The 14286-nt window shown below is 40.9% G+C and overlaps 2 protein-coding genes and 1 long non-coding RNA gene across 4 annotated transcripts; all 3 read left to right on the top strand.

Moving 5' to 3' along the window:
• The first annotated feature begins 882 nt into the window (after positions 1–882).
• On the top strand, positions 883–1569 carry LOC106588948 (noggin-2-like). The gene has a single exon (XM_014178530.3). The coding sequence runs from the start codon at positions 883–885 to the stop codon at positions 1567–1569; it is 687 nt and encodes a 228-aa protein (XP_014034005.2).
• A 1180-nt stretch (positions 1570–2749) lies between these two features.
• LOC106589059 (uncharacterized) lies at positions 2750–6636 on the top strand. The gene is made up of 3 exons (XR_014381650.1): positions 2750–3322; positions 3483–4480; positions 4738–6636. It is a non-coding gene; the product is annotated as an uncharacterized LOC106589059 (long non-coding RNA).
• A 1993-nt stretch (positions 6637–8629) lies between these two features.
• Positions 8630–14245, top strand: LOC106589036 (mpv17-like protein). Of its 2 annotated transcripts, XM_014178687.3 has the most exons (4): positions 8630–9226; positions 9725–9795; positions 12212–12241; positions 12474–14245. In XM_014178687.3, the coding sequence occupies exons 1-4, from the start codon at positions 8923–8925 to the stop codon at positions 12771–12773; spliced, it is 705 nt and encodes a 234-aa protein (XP_014034162.3). In that variant the 5' UTR covers positions 8630–8922; the 3' UTR covers positions 12774–14245. The 2 variants fall into 2 exon arrangements, with proteins under 2 accessions (XP_014034162.3, XP_082821966.1); XM_082965840.1 differs by lacking the exons at positions 8630–9226; positions 9725–9795 and adding an exon at positions 9822–11655.
• The last annotated feature ends 41 nt before the right edge of the window (positions 14246–14286 follow it).

Genomic DNA, 14286 nt, shown 5'->3' with positions numbered 1-14286 from the left:
CGTTGCAGATACTAGTTATGTTTGTGACGTATCAGGAACTTGTGTGATTATGACCTCGCATGACACTCCCCTGGCCACAGGGTTTCCCACCTGTTCCTAGTAGCCTACTGTAGCTACATACATGGGATGGTATGAGGAATTATCAACTGTTTCCAGTACTGTAAGGCCATTGTGATAAAATGAAGGTCAACAACTCACACCTTTCCTTCACGCTTCTCACCACTGCAAACCATCGCCACTCTAGCGTTCTCTCCTTTCCTGCCTATGGTGTTTCAACACTAGGTCTTTGGCTGAGCGATCATACAAGAGAGAGAGAGACAGTGTGGACAGTATTGCCTGTTCCAGCCATAGCCGATAAAATCCCTGTTCAGGTGATAAGAGAGACTCCTCCCTGCTCCTACTTTATTGACATCAGCTCTATTTGTGTATTGTTGTGTCCTTGTTCAAGGATGTGTGCACTGATACACTGACTGTATGGGTTCATGAAGACTACAAAACAACCATGTATTATGAGAGGAAGACGGAAAAACCACATTAGACTTGCCGGAGCTAGTGGAGAGGAGCCAGTGAAGTGGGACAGTCCTTTGTACCTATTGATTCAATGCCCTAAGCCTATTACAACTGTGATTGACTTCACTTTAGACATCCATTCTTTGGAAAATGAATGTATTGATAAATTGGTTAAGGAGCGTTTTACTGTGCTGGACATATCTGGTTGTCTTTCTCACCCGCGCAACTTCAATGATTCCCAACCAGGAGCAGGTGCGCAGTGAAACCCCTGTGGGCCAAAAGGACACGGATTTCGATGATGTATCCTTTCTACGGACCAGATCAAGTAGTTTCGTATCTTCCTCGCAGCCGATTCGGCCATATTCACTCTCGATGAATGAGGGGGATTACCATTACGCGCCGAAACCCAAACACCTGCGGCACAACCGGCTCCTGCGCATTTTGGGCTCGTCTTTCGATCCGTTCTGGATGTCCATAGAACGCCCAGCCGAAGCAAGGGTCGACACCGATGCGTCTGCTGGTCAAACTGCGTCTCGTGGTGACCCGCCCGCTCCTCCCGCCTTACCAAACTACACCACCAACGAGGGGTTCAACTTCGGCGCGTCTCCAGAGCTGACAGAGGGTGCAGCGCGCTACCAACGAAAACTACAAAACGACGCAGAGGATTTGGACTTGAGTGAACTTCCTGCAGACGTTGCCAGCACTCTGCGTGACTGGCTGGTCCGCTCGGCCACCTGTGGAATGCGCTACCAGTGGGTACAGTTAGCTCCAGTGTTCTGGCCCCGCTGGTTACGCCACACCGACTGCGAAAAATCTGGTGGCTCGCGGAGTTGCTCTTTCCCTAGCGGGATGGCATGCCGGCAGGCCCAAACCACACAGATAAAGATACTGGCCTGGCACTGCTGGAGCAGCGAAGAGAGAGGCGGGGATGGGTTAAGAGGGATGGCCGGGATCGACAGGGAGACTGTGGTGGTGGGGACAGGTGTTGCAGGCAGAAAGTGTTTGTGGAGGCAGGTGCCTTATCCTGTGGTTACAGCGTGTAAATGTTCGTGCAAATAGTTTATTTGATCACTGTTAATCACGAACATGTAAGCTATTTGGGGTTGGCCTACATTCAAGAGAGAATTTATTTTAACATCTGTTTTATGTAGGCTTACGACAGTTTGTTTTGCAATTGATTATGAATTATTGATTATTAAATAGGCTATCTGTATACAATTAATTCACTTAGGTTTCGTAATCAACTTGTTTTCATTAGTATGAAACGAAGCTATTGGACGAAAATTGAATAAACTTGATGTTTCCAACCAATGTGTTTTTTTTAGGTTTGATTTTTGATAAGATTTAACATTTTGCAGCGTTTTTCTATTTCTGTCACACAGGATGGATAGCCTACTGTGACGGAAAGAGATGAATACAACGCTGTCCTTCAGCAGTGAATTTATTTTATTTATTGTCAACGCGCGCCATCTAGTGGTGATGTCATAATACAAACGAGTCAATGTCGATTATTGCGTGAATTACTGGACTCTAATTTTGAATTTCAAATACGTTTTACATTGACTGCTATTCACACCGCTTGTGTTGCTTGTATTTCTTGATGTATAGGTCTTATTTGTGACCTAGCAGTTTTCAGCCCAGTTATTGCCGTTTTAGTTTAGTTTTCTGTAGAGAAAGCTTGTGTTTTTACTGGTCTCCTGGTTACACTTTGGAGCAAATATGAACGATTCTACATCCATCCAAGGGTCTTCTTGGGTAGTGTTACCTTGATTAGTATTGAATTAATGCTGTGCTCTACAGTAGCCAGCGACATCCATGTGTTCAAATGAATTGCCTGTTAGCTCTGCTCACTGGTTCCAGAGCTAATGATGGCCTGTCTTACAGAGAAAGCTCATCAGAGAGTTCCTGACTCATCAGGAGCAAGGCATACTGCCAAACTACATCACTGTCAATCACGTGAGAAAGCCTTCCTGAAAAAGTGAGTGAAACCTCACGTTTCACTAACTCCAGTACAGTATGATACACACAAATATATAGACAGATGGATGGATAGGCCAACAGGGATAGACATCGAAACATAGATGGATAACATCACTTTCATTTAGTTTTAAATTGCTTTTTTTGTCCTTACATTTATTTTACACAGTTATAGTGTTGCATGTGACTTTTATGTACAGGCCTACTCTATGCTACTAGACTGAAGTCTATCGTGTCATTTGAGAGAGCATACACTGTATGCTCATAAACCACCTCTTAAGTTTTCAGGAAGTGTTAACGTGCACGTCTGTCTGCTTCTGCCCATGTCGTACTGTTAGCTATTGGAAACGGAGAATTATCAAAATAATATAAATGTAAGTTAAACATAATTATTTTACGAGGGACAGTCGATTTAAAATGCATGTGTAATCACTATCGAATGTCATCTCTATCACCTGGGATTCCTGTGTTACTGGTTCCTTCACTTCCTTGTTACGACGTACATAGTGTGTTTATGAAAGATGAAGTCATATCACTGTCTATTCATTCTGTAACTCATTCTAACCTAGTCTATAACATGGATGATGTTAATGACGATGACAGAGGCATAGTAATATTCTATAGATTGTGTATTGTTGTGAATGGTATGGGACACTTTAAGTGTATAAACCATGGTGACCTAATTCAACCTGCACCATAATTTAACCTGCGTTAATATGTGTTTCAATGCAAGACAGCTAAAGAACAGCATGTGAGAGGAAACCTATGAGTGACGACATTAAAACAAAGTTACTCACCTGTGCAATGGCGAGTGAACGCTCCACAAATGTTTATGGTAAGTAAATTCCAGTTCAGCGTTCCTTAATGTTTAGCCTACATTTGGACATGTTATTACTTTTTGATAATTCCTTCCTTTACACAGCGTGTGTTTGAAACACATTGTGTTAGTTAGACTGTGTGCTAAGCTTGTGCCTGATTATTACCCTCTGATGCAGGGGGTCCTCCTCCCCAGTCAGATCTTAGACTCCTGCTGCTTGGGAGAGTAGGAGCTGGGAAGAGTACAGTAGCCAAAACCATCCTGGGCAGAGATCCAGTGCCCCATGTGACAACAATTTTGGACCCCCTTGTGGCCCCCCTAAATGTGGAGTATGAAATAATTTTGACATAGCAAAAATGTGTTATCGTTCTTTTTTTTACATCCGTTATTAGACAGTGGCAACGATGATGATTATGAACATGGTCTTTTGCCTGCTAATGCAGTGAAGAAAACGATATGACAACAATAACGTCTAATGTAACTGGCCCCTCTAACAGTACAACTAGCCCCAGCTTGGCCCCCCCCCCCCAGTTGAAATGGTCTAGAACCGCCACTGCGTGGTGGACACCCCGGGCTGGGACACTGTGAAGTACACGTCCACACACCTCAAACAAGAAATTAAGAATAGTGTGACCCTATGTCCTCCAGGACCCCATGCTCTTCTTCTGGTGGTGCCCATGGGCGACCCTCTCTCCTCCGCAGAAAGAAAGGCGATTCGGTATCACATGGAGCTATTGTCAGTAAGGGCATGGAAGTTTACCGTGGTGTTGTTTGTCAGTGAGGCTGAGGAGAAATGCACATCCATTCAACAGAATCAGATGATCGACAGAGCAAAAAGTTTTCTAGCGAAATGTGGAGACAGACACCATCTCCTTGAGTGTGGGAATTCTCCTTCAAAGATTTCTGAGCTCCTGAAAAAGATAGACCCCATGGTAGCAGAAAACTGTGAAGAATTCTTAATCCCCAAGTATACTATGAACTGATGGAGACTACAATGCCAAGAGAAGTGACCGAGCTGAGAAGGATGTATGAAGACAGAGAGGACAGACTGAAACAGAAATACAAAACAGAGTTGAAAGAAAAGGAAGAAGAGCTGAAGAAGTATAGAGAAGAAGAGAAGCCTAAAGAAAGGTTGATGAAGAGGACAAGTAGCAGTCAACTACTTCCCCCCCAGTAGTAAGTATGATAAGTTTAAAATTGCTTCTAAAGTTAGTCATTTCCACTTTGACATTTCAGACTAGATTTGCCCTAACAAAAAATGTATCAACCACTACAGAACTGTCCTTTAAAAAATAATCCACATAATAATTCACATTTCCTATTGCTGCAGGTTTATTTTCCTGCTGTAGCAAACTGGCTCAAATTAAGATCCTACATCTGTAACGGTGATCTGATTCATGAACTGTCTCTGTGTGTGTGTTTGTTCTTTGAAGTAAGCACAGAGAAGCAGGACAGGTCGGTAATGGCTGACCATCAGAAGGTGGACCTACAGGCCGTCAAGCAAGGATATAGGGAATAGGCCTTGTCTGTGGTGGGCCACTACGTCAAACCACTAATAGTGATTATGACAGCTGTAGTGGGGGCACTCATGGGAGCGGTTGCAGGTGCACAACATGGAACACTTGGCGCATGTATTGGGATTCCTATAGGCATTATTTTGTCTGTTCTTGTGAGTTATGCTGTCCGTGGAGCTGCCACAGCAGCAAGGGATATTTCCATCACAGTCAAAGCCGAGGAAAATGAAAGCCAGAGAGAAGAGGGAGCAGATTCTACAAAATCTAAAGGATTTGATAAGGATCAGTGACACTTTTTTGAATGTCAACGCTATTCTATTGCTACAGTGTGTAGTGTATGGACTGTGCTGTATGGACTGCCACTCTCATGGCTCACCTGACTTGACTGGCTGACCCCAATGAAGAGACAGGACAGACTGCCCAGCAAACCCGGGAACATACCCAGAACATAAGAAAGGGTTTTTATACAAAATTAGGACGTTCTCCTAACATTCACAAAAACGCACCACATCTGTAACAACCACCATTCCCCAAACATTCTCGTTATGTTTCCTGGTAATGTAATAACACAATGTACCAGCAATGTTTTTAGAACATACTGCTGCAACAAAATGTAAGCGCAACGTTCTGGGAACATTCTTGCAACATCAGGCGAATGTTTTATACAAACATTGTATAATCATCAGCACAACTGGACAGTTTTTGTGTTATGATAACATTTGCCACAACCTAACAAATGTTCTGGGACTTTTCAGAGAAACAATTTTGGTTTGTTAGATGCACTTTCTCTCTCGCCCTCTCTCCTTCTCTCGCCCTCTCTCTCTCTCTTTGTCTCTCTGTAACTGATGGTTGTTGTTGAGAGGTTTTTATTATTGTGTGGGGGTGAATGTCTGCACCCTTTGCGACCTGATGGACTGTGTTGATCTGAGTCCTACTATACTATTACTATACTATTATCTGGTGTAGTCATGTTTTCCAGTAGCTGTAGATATATATCAGTAGTAGAATCTTTATGTACAAACAGCAAGGGAATTTACTCAAACGAAAGGGCAGTTTGCTCTGGATTTTACTCTGACAGCCGCAGAAGAGAAGGATGGTAGCAGACTTGAGAACTTCGGAAGACATAAATCATATTCTTCTCAGCTTTTTAAATGATCACTGTTCAAGGATTCCACAGAGACACATTTAACATAGAGCACAGTAGGCTTGAGCATGAATGCATATATTTCAGTGAATTAAATAAACAAATGTGAGATGCCATATACATATACTCTTTTGCAATAAAAACGAAAGGTGATACATTGTAAGGATGATTTCAAAACGGTTCTGTTTTCATATTGTACTTTATTTCAAATATGTATCACCACAGAATTTCCTCTGTTGACCCACAGTTTTCCCATACTGTATTTGTTCACTCAAAAGTCTGCACTCAGGCGCTCACTAAACCCACCTTATCACAGTGCACCTCACCCTGGTACCCAGCTAACCAGGAGATTTTTGCACTGGACATTCTATTCTATATTTAATTCATCTTTAATATGATTTATTGAGCTATAAATGTTTTTTCTTTTTGGTATTTCTGATATAAAAAAAAAACACAAATCCTAATATAGAAGTCAAGATGTTTGTGTTTTTAATGTAATATGTAATTGTTGTACTGTATGTGTGTTTATAGTTTTGTTTAATGTTCTGTTAGTGTATGTAAATTGTTTTGTCTGAAACATTGTTCCCCCTGCTGCTATTGGACCAGGTCTCTCTTGGAAAAAAGGTATTATCTCAATGAGAAAAAACCTGTATAAATAAAGGTTTAAAAAAGCCTGTGTCTTTGTTTGAATGTTTTCTCTAAATTAAATGTTTTCATATTATGATTGTTTAAATTAACACATTTGCTCACACAATATGTTACAGACATGTTTAATATGTTATATGTACACCCTTTATTCGAATACTTATGAAATGCACATTGTTATATTTGGTAACACTTATTTTCCATCGACTCCAACCCCATTCTATGCAATGCGGGTGGAGCTATGTCTACATAAGGGTGCTAATAAAAAAAACTCACAAAAGCTCTGAGGAAGGCCGTGAGGTCGTTATGTAAAGCTTATTAAAGAGTAGTGATACTAGCAAGAGCATTGTGCGGGTTCCTTCTTTTTTCTCATCTGACAATATGTTTAAAAAAATTATATACATCATCAGATTTTTTTTTAAAGAAAATATACTCTAACCTAAAATGTAGCAGAACACATGTGCAGCTTGCTCCTCACATTGCACTGCAACATCATTCTTGATCTTGAACTTCTGTTGGTCATACTATTATTCCAATTCATGCTCAAACCTGTATGATAATCCAAAATAAATATTTTCACCTTTCGGTCCGTGCAGGTGCCAATCTCGAGCACAGGATCGTAGGGCACTGAGGACAATGAGGACAATGAGGACAAAACAAAGAAACATGGCACGCAAGGAAAAGGCCGACAGCAGGCCATAAACAGCAACCACTGGTAAGAAGATATAAAGGGGGTGAAATTAGATTGAAACATGGCTGAGTCTGGGGGTCATAGTGGGGGGTCGAAACATAGCTGAGTCTAGGGGTCATAGTGGGGGGTCGAAACATAGCTTGGTCTAGGGTTCATAGTGTGGGGTCGAAACATAGCTGGGTCATAGTGGGGGGTCAAAACATGGCTGAGTCTGGGGGTCATAGTGGGGGGTCAACATGGAAACCTGGATTGAAGAGACGGGGAAGCTACGGGTTGCTCCCCCCAAATGTGCATATGAATTAATGACACTAGCTAAATACAGAGGTAACGTTACAATAAATCCCAAACTAATGTGGCTTGGGGCAACTCCCTGAGCTCTGCATACAAATGTTGTTCTGTTGAAACAGTCCAATAATGATGGATGAGTATTGCAATCAATCAATCAATCAATCAAATGATTTATATTTTATTCCTTTATAAAGTCCTTTTTACATCAGCAGTAGTCACACGGTGCTTTACAGATGCCCAGTCTAAAACCCCAAAGAGCAAGCAATGCAGAAGCAGAAGCACAGTGGGCAGAAAACCAGGCTCAGAGGGTTGCCAGTCCTATTCTGGCTGTACCATTATAAACTTAATTTATATTAATAGAGTAGTTTCTGTATTCATGTATGTTGTCTGTGTTTTTTCCCATTTTAAGTGACTGAAGATGCAGAAGACACGTTTAAGAGGCTAAAAGAGGAACTGGTTCTAAACAGAGCCAGGAACTACATGAGCTGAAAGCAGACCTAAACAGAACCAGGAACTAAATGAGCTGAAAGCAGAGGTGGACATGCAAAAACAATATGAGCTGAAAGCAGAGGTGGACAGTGGTGTGCGTAAGCAGTACGAGCTGAAAGCTGAGTTTGAAAGACTGTTTCAGGAACAGAAGGAGACGAAAGTAAAGATTAGCAAAAAGTCACATTTATGCAGAATATTTCCGTTTTTTGTAACTATTTAATCCTGAAGTTCCTGTTGTCTATATTTTTATTCTGCACATTTTACAGTGGAGACTGGTGTTGTATAGCATTGAAAAACTCAGTTGGCTTTGCACAGTGCACATTATGGGCTTTGTGCATTTTTTTACATTTAAGATAAAAATCTAATTATATTATAAAGGTTCATTGTATAATAAAGATATCATCTTTAAATGATCGTCTGCTTGAGATCTGTGTACTGGACTGTAATACAGTGGCCAATAAGCTCCACCTGAATATGGCGTCTTCTGCTCTGATTTTACGTCACGGGGGGCGTTCCCATTTTATGCATAATTCAGTACGGCGCTATGGTGTCACTTGACGTTTCGGATTTTACGCACGAAACCCCTCTGCTGGTTTCACCAGTATTATGCTCTTGCTTTACATTAATTTAGCCTAGGCTTATTTAGTGGAATTCGTTGATATTTTGTCAAAATAGAATTGAATTGAAATGTATGTTACATTCGAAATGCCTATGTGTGAGTGAGAGATGATACCAAATGGGCTTTTCAGACAGAAGACGGCGAAGACCCCATCCACCTACTGCTTGATATCGACCTCGTTCCATTTGTCATATTCTATTCAAGGTTCTGTATTTTGATGTCGACAACATGAGAAAGGCATTCATAAAACACGTCAAAAGGTTTCCGTGGCTTACCAACGTAACACTCTACGGTTGCCTGTTTGCCGGTGGGGATTTCGTTCACCAGTTGTTCTCGCGGAATGACAAAATGGACTGGAGGCACACACGCAATGTGGCAGTGGTCGCTTTCAGTTTCCATGGCAACTTTAACTTCTTCTGGATGCGTTTTTTGGAGCGCAGATTTCCCGGGAATTCGGTCAGGATGGTTGTGCGTAAACTTTTCTTGGACCAGACCACAGCCGCTCCTCTGGCCACTAGTGTATTCTACACAGGTTAGTCAGAACGATCGAGAACACTCCGTGCTTCTACACCGGCATTGCTTGCTGTTTGGGGTTTTAGGCTGGGTTTCTGTACAGCACTTTGAGATATCAGCTGATGTAAGAAGGGCTATATAAATACATTTGATTTGATTTGATGATTGACAAACAATTCCGCATAGCTAGCCTATGTGATATATTCTTGACAGTTAATTGTTCACTTCCAGCACGTGTTCTAGGCCCTTTCTGTGAATATGTAACAATTGGACCTTAAACTGTTCATTCTAATTGGTAATCTATTCGCAAAGTTCATTCTGTCTGTCTGTATGTAGGCCTAACTGAGGTCACGTGAAAGACTTGAACAGATGTGAGCTCCATATATGACATATCTGATATTTAAAACCTACTAATGTTGGTTTCAACTAAATAAAGTAGCCATTCAAGTCAATTGTTGTCTCTAAATGTAGGCTAATAGATATGAGACCAAACACACTGAGCTGTGTTCTCCCTTAGGGGTGAGTTTCTTGGAGGGCAAAGAGGACATTTTCCAGGACTGGAGGGAGAAGTTCCTGAATACATATAAGGTGAGTCTATAGTCTGAAGAGAAATTCCAATCATGCCTGCCGTTATAGGGTCCTATTTTACTGGTCAGGTCAGTGAGTTGGTTAGGAAATACCCTGGTGTGTCATGCGCAGGTTGACTCATAACCCGCAGTGCCTGCTATGTTATGCGTGATGATTGTGAGGCGCTATACAAATTCGATAGTCACAAGACGGGGACTTTAAATAGGGAAGTTCAAGGGAACTATAGCCTACTGTTCAGATGGGTTAAATGGAAGCTGAAATCGGGGCAGCAGGTAGCCTAGTAGTTAGAGCGTTGGACTAGTAACTGAAAGGTTGGCCATCATTGAAAATAAGAGTTTGTTCTCAACTGACTTGTCTGGTTAAATAAAGGTTAAAAAAAGAATCTGGACACTGACTGTAGGTCTATAACCTCCAGTGGTTGAAAAAGTACCCCGTTTTCATACTTGAGTAAAAATCTACTTGAGTAAAAGTATTTGGTTTAGAATATACTTAAGTATCAAAGTAAATGTAATTACTTAAGTATCAAAATAAAAGTATAAATCCTTTCAAATTCCTTTTATTAAGCAAACCAGATAGCACCATTTTCTAATTTTTTATTTATTTACAGATAGCCAGAGGCACATTCCAACATAATTTACAAACGAAGCATGTGTGTTTAGTGAGTCAGCCGGATCAGAGGCAGTAGGGATGACCAGGGATGTTCTGTTGATAAGTGCGTGAATTTGACAATTTTCCTGTCCTGCTAAGCATTCAAAATGTAATGAGTACTTTTGAGTGTCGAGGAAAATTTATGGAGAAAAAGTACATTATTTTCTGTAGGAATGTAGTGAAGTAAAAGTGAAAGTAGTCAAAAATATGTAAAGTACAGATGCCCCAAAAAACTACATAAGTACTACTTTCAAGTATTTTTATTTAAGTACTTTACACCACTGATAACCTCTCACATAGCCTTAGTATTAACTACTGCAGAATAATATTTTCTTGCAGGTAAATAATACATCAAATGTAGGCAAAATGTTGACTTGGGAACAGGAGTCGAGAAATATGATTTATTTTTTTCAGCATCTTGAGAGAATGAGAATGCTCAGTTAGATATCATCTGTAGAGGTGGTATCTTTATCAGCATCATAAAATCTTAGTATTTCAACCACATAAAATATGCAAGCCTAACTGAAATCTTATCAGAAACATGTTGGGTTGTTTTCACAGCTTTCTATTTCCTTACAACCAGTCAAACTGATACCATTTGGACATTTCGCACAGAAAATCTTTCCCATTTAGTTTTTTTGTTGAGTTATTGCGCTTTCTCCCCGGTCCCTAAACATCTTTGCTCCGTGAAAGAAGATGACAGAGAAAACTTTACCGATGTCAACTAGATTGAAGCATTCATTCTATTGATTTATGACATTCTGGTGAGCAAGGATTTATTTAGTCTTCTAGGGCAACATATAATGACAGAAGAGAAGCTGAATGTATCTAATTATAGAGAAGTTGACTAACAAATAGTCTACCAAAATGTCGAAAATTATAAGCAGAAACATATCTAAACCATGCAACAAAAGAATCCTGCACAAACTCTCCAAAAATTGTTTCCGCCATCTTTGACTGTAGCCTACAATGCATTTTCTATATTTGCGTGTTAGATTTTCACTTTATCACATATAATCAGCCCCCCTTCTTTTTTTTCATTCTTTTTTGGGGGGGAGGGGAGGTACTTTTCACCCCTTTTTCGCCCAAATTTTGTGATATCCAATTGGTAGTTACAGTCTTGTCCCATCGCTGCAACTCCCATATGGACTACCGAGCGCTCATTGAAGAGCTATGGCTCTGTATCGGAAACGGAATGGACAAAAGACAAAGGTGAGCATCATTCATTGCAAAGTAACGTTTTGGCCTGTTATAATAGTTATTGCTCTGTGCAGAATAAAGCATGTGGTTTCAGATAGGGGATGTTGCGTTGCAAAACAACACCCGTTAATTACAATGGGTCCGTGCATTATTATTGTTTCCCAAATGTCATTCCCAGTGCCTTTAAAATAGACTGGAGAAACACGACCCCTCCAAGCCGCACTGCTTCTTGACACAATGCTCGCTTAACCCGGAAGCCAGCCGCACCACTGTGTTGGAGGAAACACTGTACAGCTGGCGACCGAAGACAGCGTGCATTCACCCGGCCCACCACAAGGAGTCGCTAGAGCGCGATGGGACAAGGACTTCCCTAACCCGGACGACGCTGGGCCAATAGTGCACTGCCTCATAGGTCTCCCGGTCACAGCCAGCTGCGACACAGCCAGGGATCAAACCTGGATCTGTAGTGACGCGATGCAGTGCCTTTGGGATGTCTAAAAACAGCCCAAAGTCTAAAAACATGGACAAAGTCTGATCTTGTAATGATTGCTACGCTTTTCTCTTGCAGACTGGACTCATGTTCTGGCCATTCATGCAGGTAAATTACTGTCTTTGTATAATCATATCTTAGTGTATATGAAAGCCTTGAACAACGCACATCCTGTCCACCCAGTACTACTAACTTGAACAATGTCAATCATTATGGTTTCATGATATATTTACTCTATCCCATGAACATTTACAAATGTACAATGAACAAGACTTTGCTCTCTCACCTACCTCCCACTCTTCCTCCTCTCCCCTCATCTCTTCCTTCCCCTCTCTCCTAGTTCCTGAACTTTTCCATGGTGCCTCTGTACATGCGAACCACCTTCACAGGGTGCTGTGCCTTCGTCTGGGCCACCTTCCTGTGTTTCTCACGTCAGAGTGGGGACGGCACGGCTAACGCCGCCCTCGCATGGATGTTTACTCCAAAACAGGATACGACTACAGAGCCTGAAGTGGAGAAACTAGGGCCCAAAGTGGACCAGACAGGGCCAAAAGTGGACCAGACAGGGCCCAAACTAGACACAGAAGGACCCAAACCAGAGAACCCAAGCCCCAAAGAGGAGACAAACACCCACCGTTAAGCAGGACGACCAAGCACGAACAAAGGAGGTGGAGGCTAGTTTGAACAAGGGAGCACAAACTGACACAACACCTAGCCAGGAGACGGGACCACAGACAAGCACTGACTCAAAATGAATCTCTGGCAGATTCTAGTTCTATAGAACCTTCAGATAAGAATACTGTCTATTTATGAATCTTATATCGCAAAATGTTCTCATCTTGAAACGTACAATTCCAATGTGCTATGCTACTGCACAAGATATCGGCACGGTGTAACGTATTGCTATACAAAGGGGCTTTGTATTTATTGAAATTGTTATTGATGACAATTGGATTGAGCATTCTTGAACAAAGCATACTTGAACATAGAAGTGCTTGTTCTACTGTACCTATTTTGATCTCCCCCCTTTCTCCATCTCTCTCTCTTTCTCCCCCTATTGACAGACAACTTGTAAAATCAGTGTGTTGTACAATGTAGGTCATTTTAAGTGTTCTGCTCTTATCTCTGAAGTCTGAAGGAATGAGTATGCATTTCCAATTAGCATTGAGTTACAGTGATACACGAATCTTGTTATTTATTTGTTTGCAAATATTTCCTATCTCCTGTCAAACATCACATATTTCGGACAACATTAATCATTTATCCAATCTATAGTAGTAGATACATATGTTAATACTATTTACAATAGTTGATCATCAATGCTCGATATAGATTTTTGTTTGATATTATTATCCGTTAAAAAATGTTTGAAAAGACTTTCCATTGCACGTCCTGAATGAACATAACTCTGAAGTGGCTCCTACGCAGATGATATTCACATCACAGATCTGCTTCCCCAAGCAGACATCTGTGTCCACCCCCTCCTCCTCCTCCTCCTCCTCCTCCTTCTTCTGTCAAGGCTCTCATTATGCTGACCAGTTGATTGATAAACAGATGTTCAGGGTCTTGATTAGGCATTTGTTTTAATGCAATTAGTGTGATTACACTGGGTTAATTAGAATCTGTGTCTGGCTTGGCTCTGCCAGTGATGACAGTGGAGCTACGTTGATAGGGGAGCCTGGTTCTTATTTTAATAGTGATTGTGGGAACTTGGGAGGATCAAATTGTACTGAATGTCTTAATAACTGGGATTACAGTAGATATTGTGTGGAGAACGCTGAAACTACTGCTGTTGTCATGATATATATTATATTTCCTATCATGTCTGTACATGATCCAACTAGTACATAATGTTTAGCAGGGCAGTATGTACCTGTCGGTACTATAGGGCTATATTCAATTGTTTTTATCTGTGGGATCAATCTAAAAACATATCTGTATTTCTACTAGTGCACAAATGTTATACATTGTAATACGATTAATATGATATTTCACTAAATATTTTGAATGTAGGCCTATTGATGCACATCAATCCAAGTCTATTGAGAGACTAACCTTGCCTCAGATTAAATATATTTATTATTGTAAATTAAAATAAAAAAAATAATCAATGCTGGTCTATTGTCTTTTTTAATGAATCTCTTAACACATAT

The sequence above is a fragment of the Salmo salar genome, chromosome 02, assembly GCF_965601325.2.
Source record: "Salmo salar chromosome 02, fSalSal1, whole genome shotgun sequence".
NCBI lineage: Eukaryota > Metazoa > Chordata > Actinopteri > Salmoniformes > Salmonidae > Salmo > Salmo salar.
Note: the sequence above shows the minus strand (reverse complement) of the source record. Positions and strands in the feature narration are given on the sequence as shown.

Coding starts and splice junctions, on each gene's coding strand:
- LOC106588948 (XM_014178530.3), top strand. CDS start 883: ATGAATGAGGGGGATTACCATTACGCGCCGAAACCCAAACACCTGCGG.
- LOC106589036 (XM_014178687.3), top strand. CDS start 8,923: ATGAGAAAGGCATTCATAAAACACGTCAAAAGGTTTCCGTGGCTTACC. Junction 9,227..9,724: donor CACTAGTGTATTCTACACAG/GTTAGTCAGAAC, acceptor GTTCTCCCTTAG/GGGTGAGTTTCTTGGAGGGC. Junction 12,242..12,473: donor TGTTCTGGCCATTCATGCAG/GTAAATTACTGT, acceptor CCTCTCTCCTAG/TTCCTGAACTTTTCCATGGT.